Source organism: Bidens hawaiensis, unplaced genomic scaffold, assembly GCF_021521415.1.
Source record: "Bidens hawaiensis isolate Kalapana, Puna unplaced genomic scaffold, B.hawaiensis_p1.1 tig00032476_1, whole genome shotgun sequence".
Taxonomy (NCBI): Eukaryota; Viridiplantae; Streptophyta; class Magnoliopsida; order Asterales; family Asteraceae; genus Bidens; species Bidens hawaiensis.
In genome coordinates, this window is record NW_027505254.1 from 97,814 (window position 1) to 114,227 (window position 16,414).

A 16,414-nucleotide genomic window follows, 5' to 3' on the forward strand; every position below is an offset into this window, starting at 1 on the left:
ATCGAGGGCAAGAGACCCAAATGTATCAAAAGCAAAAGGAATGAAGACATTTTGATTCTCAACACACAACTTCTCGTGGTTAGCAATTTTTCCTGCTTCTTCCTTTAGCACCGCCTGCCTAGCAACAAACACGAACCATTTCTCACTGTTATAATTGAGTATATAAAGACAACTCTCAAACAGGTCTGGATAATGTGAGCGTGCAATGTGCTAAAAGTCGCGACATGTGCGCAAAAGGGTGCTTCACGCCCCTTTGAGTCCCTAACAACTTCCACTGATTAGTAAAAATTGGCTTCAGTTCTTAAAATAGCTTCTGTTGGTTCATACTTATGTGGTAGGACCTATAGGCTATACCTGCTGTAGAGATGCAACAACTTTTATATTACTTTCAATTCTTGATGATTATTGATTAGACAAGTATAATATGGGATTCTTAAGTATAGATAGAAACACATATTAAAGGAGTTCAATATAGTGACCCCTAGCTAATTCCTACATCCCACGTCGGGGAAATATATGAAAAGGAGGCATTGACTGAGTGTATAAAAACAAGGGTTGGGGAGATGTTAAAAGTATCTTTGCGCTTGGGGCAATGACGCAGCTAATGAGGTAATAACCTAGGCGCGTTAATTGCTGGTTGAAAACTATTTCCAAGCCCCCTCCTTGGCTTTGGGTCTCCCTTAGCCATCGAGAATTTCTGGAAGGACTTCCTTTCAAGGGTAAAGTCTTACAATCTCTAGTTTAAATTTTAATTTTGTTATTTCTCTAGTTTAAATTTTAATTTTGTTAATAACATATTGAAAGTTATTGATAAGTTACTCGTAAACGTTAAATCTTTGTAAATTAATTAAATACCAGTTTCTAGTTTTGCTTTATAAAGCTTTATGTTTTAACAATTGTACACGAACATGACTGATGACTGGGTTTTATTTGTTTTATTTATTTATTTATGAAAGATGAAACTTATGAGAAGATAATGATTTATGGTTGGGCTTTAATGTCATACTATCGTAGAGTTGTTGAATAGTGCATATTTTTAAAATTGAATTGTACTAAATATTGACGTGACTGACGTAAGAACTTAATTATGGTCCTTAGGAGATGAAGTGAAACCAGTTTATTAAATAAAAACTTAAAATACCGGTCTTCTGTGCGAAATCTGATTTAAACGGTTTAACCGACCAATTTAAACTGGTTTTTAAAACACCAACCCTACGGGCAATATTATACTTATGATCTTATACTAGTCACATTGTCACATTGTCACAAGTCTTATTAAGATTAGTATTTGACTATTTTCTTTAATTTCCCAAATGATACGTTAGTGCTGTTTTAACTTTTTTAATTCAACAATCAACATGCAAACAGTATGTTTGACTTTCAACACGTTTAATAACTTTAACTCATTTCATTCCCTGTTAATTTTAAATCAATCCATATTTAGTCAAAATTATAATTCAAAGTTCAAAAATATACACGCTACAAACAAATTAATTACTAAGAAACCGAATCCTGAGTTTATTTATAGGAGGTCGTAGATTCAAATTACGCATACGACAAAGTAGATAAGGCTAAAGGTAGGGGGGCTTGATCCATCGCCAAGTGATCCAATATATTTACGACACGTAGGCGCTGACGTGACACGTGATCAAGCCCCAGAGGTGTAGTGGGGCTTGATTGATCCACCCCCAAGTTTTTGATCCACCCCATGCCCAAACGGTTCTTTTGAGCCCCGCGGACCGGCTCGCCCCGACTGTCCACTAGGGATGGAAATGAAACCCGAACCCGATGGGAAAACCCGAAACCCGACATAAATGGGATGGGTAATACTCGACCCATTAGGGTTTGGGATTAGTTTTAAATTTTTCGCGGGTTTGGGATTTCTAATATACCCGATTACCTGATAACATAAACCCATTTATCCGATTATATATCAGATGTAACCAATATAGCTTATTATATAATATATATACTATATTCCAACTATATTATCTGTCGAAACTTGTTTGTCATTTATTTGAGATATTTTATCTTTATGGTAACCATCTTTGTAATCGATTAGTTATATTTTGTCAAAACCCGGTAGAAATCTAACGGGTTTTGAGCTGGGTATGCCCGACTGGTATTTTATCGAAACCCGATAAGAAACCCGAAACCCGACGGGTATTTACCCGATTAAAACCCGATGGGTTTGGGACGGGTTTGGGACGGACTTTCATAACCGGGTATGGGTTTGAGAATACCTAAACCCGACCCAAACCCATCCCTACCGTCCACGCCCCCGTTCACGCAAACGTGATAGTGATGTGCGCAACTGCCATGTCGTCCGCGCCCCACTACCCTCAGCCGAAAAAGTTCGCCGTTAAAAAAAAACTAAGACAAATCCAAATCCAAATCAAAACACCTTTTGATTTGAATTTAAAAGGTCGAAAGTTGTTTTAATTTTAAAAGCTATTAACCGCTTTGAATAAGCCACACCTCTAAATCGTGATCACATGCTACGCGGTGGTGTACTGACCTAATTTTGACCTTATTTATTATTCTCCACTTGATCTGCCTCCTAGCCGTTCATCTATCAACCAACTGTCACGATTTACATCTCTTAAGTTTAATAAAACCATAATATATATATATATATATATATATATTGAGATTAGACGTGCACAAAAAAACCGGTTCCGGAACCTAACTGGTGGAACCGAACCGGAACCGGTTCCAGTTCCAACCCGGTTGGTACAATACCCGGTTTGGGTATTTTTGTACCCGAAAATCGTACCCGGTTCTCATATTTGTATGTTAGTATCAGTTCCAACCCGGTTCCTACCCGGTTCTTAATTGTAACCGGTCGGTTCGTACCCGAAAAAACCGGTTCCGGCGGGTTTTTTTTGAAGAGTCAAACAAAAGTCAAAGTAGCCGTTGGAACCGGTTCCAACGGTAATATAGCCGTTGGAACCGGTTTTTTAGCCACCAATTAGCCGTTGGAACTGGTTCCAACGGTAATATAGCCGTTGGAACCGGTTTTTGATGCCCAAACCTATATATAACTTGTTTTCCACCACTAACTTCACCACCAAAATCAAAAACAAACTAAAATATTACTCCTTTAGCAAACCCGTTCCGTTACCCGACCATCCAACTAAATATTATTATGGCACCCATCAAAAAAACTAACAAGAAGGCTAAGAAGAGTGTTTTTGTTGCTCCCGTTCCTGTTACGGAGGACCCAAGGGTTGTTACGGTAGTCAACTATAACCACAACCAAGACATATGGAAGAATTGGGATTTGATTGTGGATGACGAATGTTATCAAAAGGCTCGTTGCAAACTATGTGGTTCAATATTAAAGCACGATTCCAACTCTACTTTGAGAAAGCACATCGAGAAGCCATATTGCAAGGCGTTGAAAGGGATTGGCGCGACCGATCAAATTGACTTGGGTAAAGATGGTACACTATTTCGTTACAACACGACTCAAGTTCAAGATAGAATGGCAAAGTTTGTTATTCAACGAGGTTTGCCGTTTAACCACTTTGATGACCCGGAGTTGACGTCATTGATTCGCGAAACTCTACAACCGAGATACACACATGTAAGTCGTACTACCTTAAGACGTCATTGTATCAGGTTGTGGAAGTGTGCTAAAAAAGAGTTAATCGAGTCTTTTCATTCTTTAGAAGCCGTGGTTAGTTTAACTACCGATGTTTGGTCGGCACCACACGGGTTGCCCGAATCATACATATGTGTCACCGCTCATTGGGTTGATCCGGTGACATGGCAATTGATGAAACGCACCATCGCTTTTGAAAACTTCCCGTTCCCACATACCACCGAAAAATTGTTTGAATTACTTGATGAAGTTATAACGACTTACAACTTGAGAAATAAAATATTTTCGATTTCGTTTGACAACGCTTCAAACAATACTAAGGCGGCTGAAAAATTTATCATTAAATATTCACCACCTTGTTTCGGGGATTTTTTTCATGTCCGATGTGTTGCACATATCATCAACTTGTTGTTCAAATAGGTCTTGACAATGAAAACATTTGTGATGATTTAAAATACTTTAGACTTATGTTACAAGATGTCTTCAAAAGTGGTAAAAGAAGACATCTTGAATATAAGAACTATTGCAAGTCGGTTGAAAGAAAGTATTTGGGGCCGAATTGGGACGTTCCAACCCGTTGGAACTCAACTTGTCATATGTTAAAGTGTGCTTTTGCCCAACGCCAAACTTTACAAGCTTTTCATAACAATCTTGTTGAAGAACGCGAGGCCGATATGTTTCCGGAAAGTGTTTGGGTCCAAGTCGGTTATTTGTTGGAGTATCTTGACGTGTTCAAAAAGTCAACAACAAAATTATCGGGAGTCTATTACCCTACTAGTTGTTGGGTTTTGCAAGAATTGTACTATATGTCTTGTGTTTTTAAAAGCTTTGCGGAGAAGAACAAACTCTTCGAAAATATTGTTGCGGTGATGAAAGAAAAGTTCATAAAATATTTTGAAAACATACCGCCGGTATTTACTTGTGCCGCCGCATTAAACCCCTATTGGAATGTTAATGGGGTTGAAACAACGATTGAGGAAATATTCGACAACTTAGGTATGCACGAGATTGACCCGAAGTTGTCGACGGAAGCGAATGACAAGTTCAACAAAAACCTTCAAGACCTTTATGACCATTATTTTCAAATGTATGGTCCAAGCACGGGATCGTCTTTTGTGAAAAAAACAACAACTAGTAGGCCGTGCAATGACCCACTTATAAACTTGATGAATGGGATTCGTGAATCGGCATCTAAGAGGCAAAGAGGAAACACACCAAGTAGCGAACTTGGTCGATATAGTGGAGCAAACTATGTTGAGGGCGCAACGGTCGACGCAATTCGCAATATTGATTTATTGGCTTGGTGGAAAGGTAAACAAAACGAATTTCCTATTCTATCCGCCATGGCTCGTGATTTGCTTGCCGTACAAGCCTCAACGGTTGCTTCCGAATCGGTTTTTTCTCTTAGTGGGAGGGTGTTATATATGCGAAGAACAAAACTAACTCCCGAGTCTCTAGAGGTTTGCATTTGCCTAAAGGACCATTTGGATGCGGTGGATCGTGTACAACACAAGGCGAACTTTGAAGACGAAATACCAATAGAGCGTCATATTCATGATGAGGAGGCGGATGACGGGGTTTCTTCCGATAACGAAGACGAGGGTGAAGACGAGAATGAAGACGAAGAAGAGTTGTAATCATTTGTTTTGGTAAAATTATTTGTAACTTGTTCAACTAATATTTAGTTTTGATTTGTTTTTTTATAATTACTTTTGTTACTCATGATTAATTTTTGTTACTTTTTTAATAACGATGAACATTTTATTTATTTAAAAAATAACTATTACAAACATTATTAAAACATAAACGATACTAAACATAACAACTAAAACATAAAAAACAAAGTCCGTCGTTTTAATCCGGGAATACTTATTTTTGGGTTGTAGAGTCGGACGACTCTCCCACTTCCGTTTTTTTAGCTTCCAAACTTCTTTTCTCTCGACAATACTTATTCGTATGTTTTCGTAATGTCGAGTTGGACCCTGCTTTAAGAAACTTCGAGCAATATTTGCAACGTGCCAACTCATGTGAGTCGGTCATGAGACACAAATCATAATGAACCCAAACATCGGGGCATCTTGTTGTTTCGATCACCATTACAACGTCATCATTAGTTGCCATTTGTTGTCGGTTTAAGGTTAATTGTGGTTTGGAGTGTGTTTTATAGTTTTGGAAGTGGTTTAACAAGTACACAAACAAACCTTGCTATTTATAGTAAAAAAATAACCTATTTATAGTTAAAAAAACCGGTTCCAACGGTCAAAAACGGCTATATAGCCGTTGGAACCGGTTCCTAACGGCTATAATATTTAAATTTCAAAAAAAAACCGGTGGAACCGGTTTTTACGTAAAAACCGGTTCCGGTTCATACCCTACCCGGTTCTTAAAAGTTGGCATATCTGGGCATCGGTTCGGGTCGGGAACCGAAACGGTTCTTGATTGGAACCGGTGCCATTTTACAACCCGGTGTGAAAAAACCGGTTTCGAACCGGTTCGGGTTTTCCAGTTGAACCCGATTTGTGCACCTCTAATTGAGATCAAGATCCATATCTATGATTGTGGGTCCCACACCAAGTAGCTGTCGGCTAACCAGACATAAGTCCTTGAATAGGTACGGTTGATTGCCAAAAATCACCGTTCGACTCATCCGACGGTCGTAATTAATCCTCGTGAAAAACAATGTCGCAGGAAAACACTAGGGCAATTTCCCAGATCCAACAACCCCTTTTCTTCTTATCCTACTTACATTTTCACCCCCTGATGTTATCTTACTTTGACAGCTGTTACCCTTGTCTTTTTGCAAAGGACGTTCTTGACATAAGCTTTTAGAGGTTTAACTTTTACTTTGAGTTTATATCTTTTAACCGAAAGACTCAACTCATACCTTTGATTAGTGTTGGAGTTCACAACTCTAATTACTTTCTCTAAAGCCCAACATGCTTTGGTGAGTGTCCTTTATAGTGGAATCATCAAGAGTTTGGAAATGAAGTTTGATTTATCCCCTCGTCAAAAAGCGGTGTTTGAGTGTCTTCGGGCTCCTCGAGCTCAAGATTTCTTAAGTGTTCTCCCTATTGAAGGATTGGGCCAACATATGTCGGCTTTGGAGTACCGGGCCATCCTGAAGTATCGGTTAATGATACCTTTGTTTCCGGTAGATGAGCCGTGCCCGGTTTGCCGTAAGGTTTGTTTGGATTCTTTTGGCGAGCATGCGGTTCACTGCAAAGAGTTGCCTGGGTTTAAGTACAAGCATGTAAGGCCCCGAACCCGGTAGCCTTACTTTAGCGTCGGATTTACTCATAAACACAGTTCTTACAAATCAGAGTTCATTAAAACTTTCGCGGAAACGTTTACTTGAATCATTCGTTACAAAACATTCAATCTCTTCTTTGATATTATAAAACAAATCATTATATTTAAAACATCTTTTCTTCCATCTTAAGATGCCAGCCGTTCAATCCATGCCATGTGCCATCCTCATGCTAGTTCTTTGGTCTGATCACCTGCGTGCATACTAAAAGTCAGCTACGCTGAGTGAGTTCTAGTTAATCGGACGCCATACAATACATACACATACATAAATATCCGAAGATACATATCCATACTTAGCTAATTACCCTTCTGCTCTTCATACATACTTACTACCATACATACATACATATCTACAATCACTAACCTCAGTCTACCGAGAGTACGTTCATAGTCCGCCGTCTATACCTGTACTCAAGGTCGTGAACACGTAAAAGGTCCGCAGTCCTTACCTATGTTCACCATTCATGGTACGTGCAAGGTCCACGGTCCTTCCCTATACCATCCCACTTCCACAACACGTACAAGGTCCACAGTCCTTCCCTATGTTGCAACCTAATTCATAGCACGTACGAGGTCCGCAGTCATCCCCTATGCTACCACAGCACGTATAAGGTCCGCAGTCCTTCCCTATGCTGATGCCTATCTATAATACGTATAAGGTCCGCAGTCCTTAACTACGTTGTCGTCTATTATCTGTAACACGTATAAGGCCCACCGTCCCTATCTACGTTTACATCTATCATCTACATTACGTATAAGGCCCGCAGTCCTTAACTACGCCATCACCAGCCGAGTCTATGTCCGACAGAAGCTAGAGGGATTTGCCATCCTAACTTACTATGTCAAACGTAGAACTCACATACCATTCGTGTACCTGTATACACATACTTCACATATACAATAATTACATTATAGCATAAGAACACTCTAGGCGTTCATATACAAAGAATATAGTTAAAACATTGTTTCTTCATGTGTAAGAAACATAAGATTTTACATGCATAGCAATCAATGAATGTTTCTTCTTGAAGAAGAAACATATTATAGATGTTTCTTCATGAAGAAGAAACTCATCACATGATTAGTCAACAAACAGAAAGACTACAGGTCTAAATATTTTATTCAAACAAATGATCAATCAAGGTTTAAAGCTATTTAAACCAGACTAAAGGTCTATAGCCGGATCAAGAGACGATCCGGATATTTATATACCTATTTTATTATAGGTCAAACAATCAATCAATCAGTCAGTCAATCAATCATTCATTCACAGTCAAGGTTTCAAACGAAATCACCATATCATTCAGAACAGACAATCACATGTGAATACGTTCAAACCTTTTATAACGTGAATACGTTAACCTTTTTAATCAATCGAAACATATTTATACTCGATAAGATGAACGGGTGTTTGTCTTAACGAGTCAGTCAATATTTACATGAGATTATGTGATCTCTAAAACGTTATAATACAAGATAGAAAATAAAAGCAACTCAGACCGAATACACATGTGTTTGGATCCAAACATAACCGTTCAGCCTAATCATTCTAAGGATACGTGACCGCGGGCTAATGGTCATAACTAGTCTCCCAGTAAGGGCTACGTGGCTCGGGAAAAATTGTGTGTGTAGGGTAGTGGTACATAGACCAGAAGTAGAAATGCTTCTGCTGAGCTTGTAGAGAAAACTATATTTGTATTATATTGTCATTCAAATGTTTTATAGAGTCATACGTGTTCACCAGCATATAGCTGACGTTTTTTTCCCCACATTTCAGGGTTACAGATTAGTACAGGTAGCAAGACATTTATGGAGTTAGATGCTCGTAAGGTAATGATGACTCAGTTTTTAATTATTAAAATAATTGCAAACGGTATTTCAACAAGCTTTATAAATCAAATACCGGGTATTTATTATCCGAGAAGTTTTCAAACAAATTAATATTTTATTCAACCAAAGTCTTCCGCTAAAATAACCCGCAACTCTGATGTATTTACAAAACATGTACCAACTTTTTGTCACATGCCTAGACCCTAAACTGGGGTGTGACATAGATAATCTGGCAACATAGCTACATAGACATCCTGTTTAAGAGATGTGACACATGTCTCGCTAATGCTCTGGAATGCTTAAAGTACAAAGATATCTGGAATTATTGTCATGAAATAATCATATATGTTGTGAAACTAGCATATTAGCAAACAATAAGATATGTATTTATAACAATATCCAATTCAAAAATAACTCAAAAGATTTCAAAAGCTTCTAATGAATTCTCTTAGAAAATAGGTTAAAAGAGTTATCTAGACTTGTCGTACTATCAAGAAAAAAATTGAATAAATCCAAGTTTTTATTTTTATTTTTGTGAAAACTAGTGATTGGATGCTCAAATTCTAAACACACTAAGATTGTTCAAACTTTGTAAATAGTAGTAAGTTGTAGTGCATTCCCGACTTATTCATTGTGATTCAAATTTGTTTTAAGATATATATATATTTGTTCAATCGTCGTTTGTCTATCAAAACCAACATCAGTTCATCGATTACGTACAATTATAAATCCAAACATTAAAAAATTACGATCTCTCTTTATCGCATGGTCCACCGTCCTCCAATTTATTAAATTGTTAAACATTTATGATCCAACTCATCGTTTAAAAAGCCAAGACCAACAATAGACCGCTACACAATCAAAATAATACATAGATCGCCTAAACCAAATCCAAATGATGAAATAAAGGTTATAGAATTATATTTAAAACCTTCTTTTAATAAAGTATATCTAAAAACAAAATTAATATTTAAGATAACAACTATATATTTAACCAAGATAACAATTAATGAAACTGCGTATAAAAACATATGAGCACTAGAGGTGTATGGAGATTATTGATCGAGGTTATCAGGAAGAGAACCGACCAATAAGGGATTGCAACATCATATTTAATCGAATCCATGAAGATTATGAATATTTAGTAGGGGCACCAAAAATCAACAGAGATTTAAGAAGATTGTTAACATTAAACTAAGCATAACCAATTCCATGAAACTAATCTGGTATTGAGTTTTGCTAGGGGTGCTTTTGGAAACATGGGCGAAGGTTATGAGGGACCCGTTGTGTCCTCGATCATTTCCGTTTTTTCGCTTAGTACTGCAAATTTTCGCGATTTAGTTCAAAATTTTTTATATGTGTTGACTTTGGACACCCATACATTATTTTACACAACTTCGGCCACCCCTTTGGTTAAGTCCATGCTGCGACACTGTTTGGAAATTGTACCGAGCTACCCTAGTACCCTAACGGACTCCATCATCAATCTAGAAACTTAACAACACTCTTGTTTGTGCCAAAATTACACTTCACAAAACCAAAAGGTCCTAAACTTCAAACATTCAAAAACCCAAAGGGCATCCAAAACATACTTGACATAATATTTTATAAACATTCTTAAGCCTTCTTTCATCTCTCTCTTTCTCTTTCTCTTTCTCGTTATCCTTCCCTTCACGAACACCTCTCCGGCCACCACCACCGTCATCTCCCACCATATCTCCGCCACATCTTCCAAACTCAACAAACACCACAAACTCAAACCAAACCAAACAAAACCAAACAAAACCAATCTCAATATGCAACCGGCAACCAACGGAACCACCAACACAGACTTAACTCAACAACAACTTCAACAACAACAGTGGCTAGCTATGCAACAATACCAACAACAACAACAACAACAACAATGGCTAGCTATGCAACAATATCCACCTATGCATCATCCAGCCATGATGTACCAACAACCACCACCTCACTACATGCCATATTACCAACAACAACAACAACAACAACAACCTCAACAACAACAACAACATAAAGGTACACAGATTCAAAACACAAGTGAAGACAACAAGACGATCTGGATCGGTGATCTACAACACTGGATGGATGAGACTTATATTCAGTCATGTTTTGCTCAGACCGGAGAGGTTAGGGTTTTGACTTTTTAACTTTTTGACTTTTGGACTTGTTTCTACTATTGTGTAACGTTGATTTTTATTCTGTGAATATGTACTTTTGTCTTTCGTGATGTAACTGTGTCACAAGTCACAAAGAGTACAATTAGTCAATTATTTTCACCTTGCCAAAACTAGTATTATTCTAATGCTATAAGATATATTGTATGTGTTTTTGTTAACCTACTTCATTAATTGCTAGTTTGAATACTTGTAATATTGGTGATTCATATATATATACGATAGATCGATAGATACTAACTAGCTAGTGTTATTTATTTGTTGAAGTTGATTTGTATATGTAATGTTTAAAAAATCGTATTATAGTCGATTCTGACTTGTACTATAGTTTTCTCGTCATTTTTTTGTTATCGGAGTTTGATGCTTTTATTTTTAGTAGTTTAAAAACCGTTGAATTTATGCAAAAACAAGACGGAACACAACGAGCGTCTATAGAGTTTAAATGATTAAATGTTTTAACTTTTTAGGCCCGGGTGAAAGGAATGCTTACTTGGTTGTTTGGATTTAAATTGTTTATTTATGAATAGAGGCCTTAGTGTAGTTTATGTAATGTTTATTTGTAAATTGTATAGACTTTCGTTGCGATCTTTTACAAAGGCTTTGTTTTGAGTAAATATAATTATTAGTTGCGCCCCGTTTTGTTGGGGCGTGACAAGTTTTCTTATGTTATATGTTATCTTGATACTGTACTTTACACGTCAAGAAAAGTTTTTTCGAGCCTGGGTTCTTAGTGGGATTTTACGACATTTGTTAGTTAGTTTGTTTTGTAAAGTGAAAAGAAGATGTCTAGAGGCGTAAACATATTTTCTTTGAAAGTTGGTTTTGATATTATGAAATAAGCAGGTAGCATCTATAAAATTGATACGCAACAAACAAACGGGTCAATCTGAGCGATATGGTTTCATCGAGTTCCAATCTCATGAAGCAGCTGAGAAGGTTCTACAAAGCTACAACGGGTCAATGATGCCGAACACAGATCAAGTGTTTCGATTAAACTGGGCAAGTTTTAGTTCGGGTGAAAAACGTGCAGACACTGGTTCGGATTTGTCTATATTTATAGGAGATCTGGCACCGGATGTGACAGATGGATTGCTGTATGAAACATTTGCTGGTAGATATCCGTCTGTGAAAAGTGCAAAGGTTGTTTTTGATACGAATACTGGATGTTCAAAAGGGTATGGGTTTGTTAGATTCGGAGATGAGGGGGAGAGAACACGGGCTATGACTGAAATGAATGGACAATATTGTTCAAGCAGGCCTATGCGTGTCAGTGTTGCAACACCGAAGAAGCCACCTACTCAACAACAGTATGGTCAGCAACAGTATCCGTCTCAAGGTATGCGTTAAACTTTCTAACTCTGTTTATTCAAAATGTTAGATTATTGTTGCGACTTGCGACATTTTATAATCATATAAGTTCTAAATTACTTTAACAGAAACTGTTTCGTCACGACTCAGCTCTACATATTTTTAATAAGCATTAAAATTTGCTTATTGATCTGTTTCTTTATCTGTTTGAGCCACATATTTTGTGATCTGTACTTGGAAGATTGTGTGTTAAGTGAGTAATGCGAAAATGGGTGGTTGGGTAACGATCTCAGGCGTGTTGAGGTCAAACTTGGTTTGGGCACAGATGAGTTCTAAAAAACGGGTCAAACGGGGTGGTCAGGTGGTTTGACTTGTTGGTTTAAGAAGGTTTTTTTTTTTTTTTTTTTTTTGTTTATTGACTTATTTCAAAGAGAAAACAACTTGCAGACATGAGCTGTTAATACACATCGGACCTGTTTCAATTTACTAAAAATCTCTTATATAATTATAATCCTTTTGACGATAACCCATTCAGTTTTTCTCGTTAAGCCATATAATGTGCCTTGCATCAAATTTGTAATGTCTATATGCTTTCTTTCATCAAATTTGTTAGATGCAATGAATACTAGTTTCATGAGTATCAGGTTTCAGGTAAAATATGGGATTTGGCTACTGATCTATCGCATATCGACATGAGTGTTTAAACGATAAATAGACATAAGAATCTCGATAATGATGTTTGGTATTAGCAGTTTCTGGATAGCTCAAATTCTATCTTATCTTTATATTATAGTTTGTATATATTCTCTTATTATTCTTTCTTATAGTTCCTGTACAATGTAATTTGTTCGGATATTTGAATATTCAATGATCCTGATATTCATTGACATACATGTGAGTAGATGTGACAGTAATAATTCATTTACTTATAAACGCATTTACGTTTTCTTATGTTTCACCTCCAAGTCACTTTATTCAATAACAAACGTTTTGACTATTACTGTACTTTTTAGAATAGCCAAAACGTTTCTTATTACATTTCTTAAAAGCAAGAAAAGTTGACAAAAATGTGGTTCGCGCAGTCCAAACCGACTTGACCAGTTTTGGCTATTCTAAAAAAGTACACGTTTTGACTCGTTACCCGACCTCTAGTTTGAGTTTCTTACACATACCTTCTCATCTTTCTCGTTTTTAAGATGATAGTGATCTTTGGGATTTGTCATATGCATCTTATAATGTAATCGGTGTCTTATGTTTTAGCTGTCCTATTGACCGGAGGAAATGATTCATTTAATGCTGTTCAATATGATGGCGATTTATCAAACACAACCGTGAGTCACTCCGTCTGTTTATTAATGAACTAACTAGAACTGCTAACAGCTTTACTAACCGTCATATCTTTACTTCTTACAGATTTTTGTGGGAGGACTCGACTCTGAAGTGACTGATGATGACTTAAGGCAAGCCTTTTCTCAATGCGGCGAGATCTTGTCTGTTAAAATACCAGTAGGCAAAGGTTGCGGTTTTGTCCAATTTTCAAGCAGGTAATCCTTTCTTCCGCCCTTGTGGGGCCCAAATTATATGTTTCTCGGAGGGATGTGCATGAAATAAAAAAAACAATCCATAACCATAAAACTGGAATTTCGGTTCGGTTTTTGCCTGTAATTAAAATCGAACTGAATGCATGGATTTTTATTTTCCATTTTGATTGCTAAGTAATTATTAGAATTTAAGCCAAAATGTATAATAATTAATTTGCAAAAATGTAAGCACAATTTCACTTTATGGGCCAAATTCTTTTAGCTTAAAAGTTCTCAACTCCACATGATAAAACGAAAAAAAAAAAAAAAAACTGAAACCGAACGGTTTTTAAAAACTCAAAAAGCTGACTTTTTGGTTTTTGATTCGGTTTGATTCTAAAACCGACCGATGCACAGTAGTTTTATTATAATTTGGAGGTTCCGCTAATATACGTTTATTTCTCGTTTAAATTTTCATAATTCAGAAGCAGCGCCGAGGATGCAATTCAGAACATGCATGGCACGGTGGTAGGCAAGCAGACGGTCCGTATATCATGGGGTAAAACTCCTGCTAACCGACAGGTAATTCCTTTTTTTTATTTTTTTTATCTTGACTCGGTTTTGACTTTTTAGCTGACTTATCATCATACAAAATATAGTTAATGTTAATATGCTATCATGTATTGTTTATGACAGAGGATGAATGGAAACGGAGGCTACTATTCGAAGGGCGGTTACGGTGGCTATGGCGGTTATGGTGGTGGTGGTTATGGACAACAGAACCAGGACGGAGGCATGTATGGAGGTGCAGACGCGCCGGCTTATGGGTCGAATGGGTACGATAACCATCAGCAGTCTGTTAGTTGATCTAGCTGGTGCTATTAATTTGAATCTGGACAAATATAAGATTCTAAAGACTTATTATGTTTGTTTTATGGGATATAAATATCTATGAATGCAACTGGAATTTTGATTGAATTATTTTGGTAGATTTTTAAAGTAGCATGTTTTGGTTTTTTAGTTTTGGGTAGGTCTAGGGGCCCGAACGCGCTGATTCGTTTCTTTTAGTCGTTTTTAAACGATAGTACGATACACGTGAAACTGGTTTTTATAGATCTAAAGTTTTGGTTCATATATACTTTTGAGTGTTTGAAAGTAGAAATGGTCAAAAGGGAAGAATAGATGTATGGTTTGGGTTCATATAATGGTTTAAGTGTTTACTAAAGAACAACATTTGAGGACCATTGGCTGTATAGTGGGTCTTCTTTTTGACCTTTAGAATCAGTTAAAGTTTGTGATTGCTTTAAACCAAATTAGTAATTAAAGAACTAGGCTTAACATTCATTGCTAATTCGTCTCGTATACTAATTCGAGTCGGGTTCGAGCCTCCGGTGATTTGATCCTTGACTCGGTTATATAAATATTTATTTTCATTTTTCTTATATATTGAGAGCCTCCGGTGATTTGCTTGTTGACTCGGTTATATAAATTTTTATCTTCATTTTTCTTATATATTGATAGCAGGGTACTGTGTTTTTCTGTAACCAACTGTTTTTTAAGATATTATTAGATACTTGTTAAAAAAAACTAAACTGGTAACATCATTAAACTTCAAAATAAACGAGGATACTCGTCAAGCATAAGCTAACTTGAGTTATTTACGAGCTTTGTTTCCAGGTTGGATTAGCCGAGCCATAGCTAGACTTGTATAGTTATGAACTCGTTCCTGATTTAACAATGACTCAACTCAGTTCGCTCATTGAATGACCATATCTTCAACTGTAAATAGATATCCCATAAGCAAGCTTTGATTTATTACAACTAATACGTCACATATACGAATTAACTATGACTCAAGTCCGCTCGCTCATTGAATGATCCTATTTTCAACTGTAAATAGATATCTCATAAGTTTAAGCAAAGCTTTAATTTATTACAACCAATAAGTCATTTATACGAAGTATCATATACGTCTAAAATGTTCATAAACACGTATCTTGTTGTTACACTTGCAAACATAAAAATGTAAAAAAATATCAATTTTCACCCTTCAGTGTGACTAGAGAAAAAAAAAATTGTTACCATTTATTAACGCCTACAAACATCAATTTCTACCAGCTTCTCTTACCTTACATGATCAAATAGATCTAACATTTCACAATTTCCATCATGCATGATTTGAACTTCAAACACCCTTTGACTTATCAACACACTGTTGGACTCCATACGATCATATGGAACATATACGATCATATAAGGTTATAGAATATGTCAGCTTTTTGCAGCTTGTGGTTGGCTGTCCAGAAACATTTCATACGATAGTATGGTAACTATACGATCATATGACTTTTTTTTTAAAAAAAAAACCAACTTTGAAGATCTTATCAACTTTGGGTTTTTTGAGAAATTATAACTTTGAATATGCATGTGTTAACTACTGACGTAATAATGTAATATGGCTGAAAGAAAACTTGTCCCGTCCGTGTTTGTATATCAAAACCAGTAGAATATTATATCACGTCTGGAATATTGTGTCCTGTCAAATAATACACAATATATCATATCACATCCAAAATTATATATCGTGTCGTTGCGTAAAATGAGGGTAAGTATGTACGGAATATTATATCATATATCCTTTA

At 36.5% G+C, this 16,414-nt stretch overlaps 1 protein-coding gene and 1 non-coding gene across 2 annotated transcripts; both read left to right on the forward strand.

The window, feature by feature from the left end:
- Positions 1-574: 574 nt before the first annotated feature.
- On the forward strand, positions 575-727 carry LOC143611911 (U4 spliceosomal RNA). The gene has a single exon (XR_013149863.1). It is a non-coding gene; the product is annotated as a U4 spliceosomal RNA (small nuclear RNA).
- Positions 728-10,510: 9,783 nt separating this feature from the next.
- LOC143611908 (polyadenylate-binding protein RBP47-like) lies at positions 10,511-14,683 on the forward strand. Its single transcript, XM_077086012.1, has 6 exons — positions 10,511-10,896; positions 11,788-12,280; positions 13,513-13,583; positions 13,666-13,796; positions 14,258-14,354; positions 14,469-14,683. Exons 1-6 carry the CDS (start codon positions 10,543-10,545, stop codon positions 14,637-14,639), a joined length of 1,317 nt encoding a protein of 438 aa, XP_076942127.1. The 5' UTR covers positions 10,511-10,542; the 3' UTR covers positions 14,640-14,683.
- Positions 14,684-16,414: the final 1,731 nt, after the last annotated feature.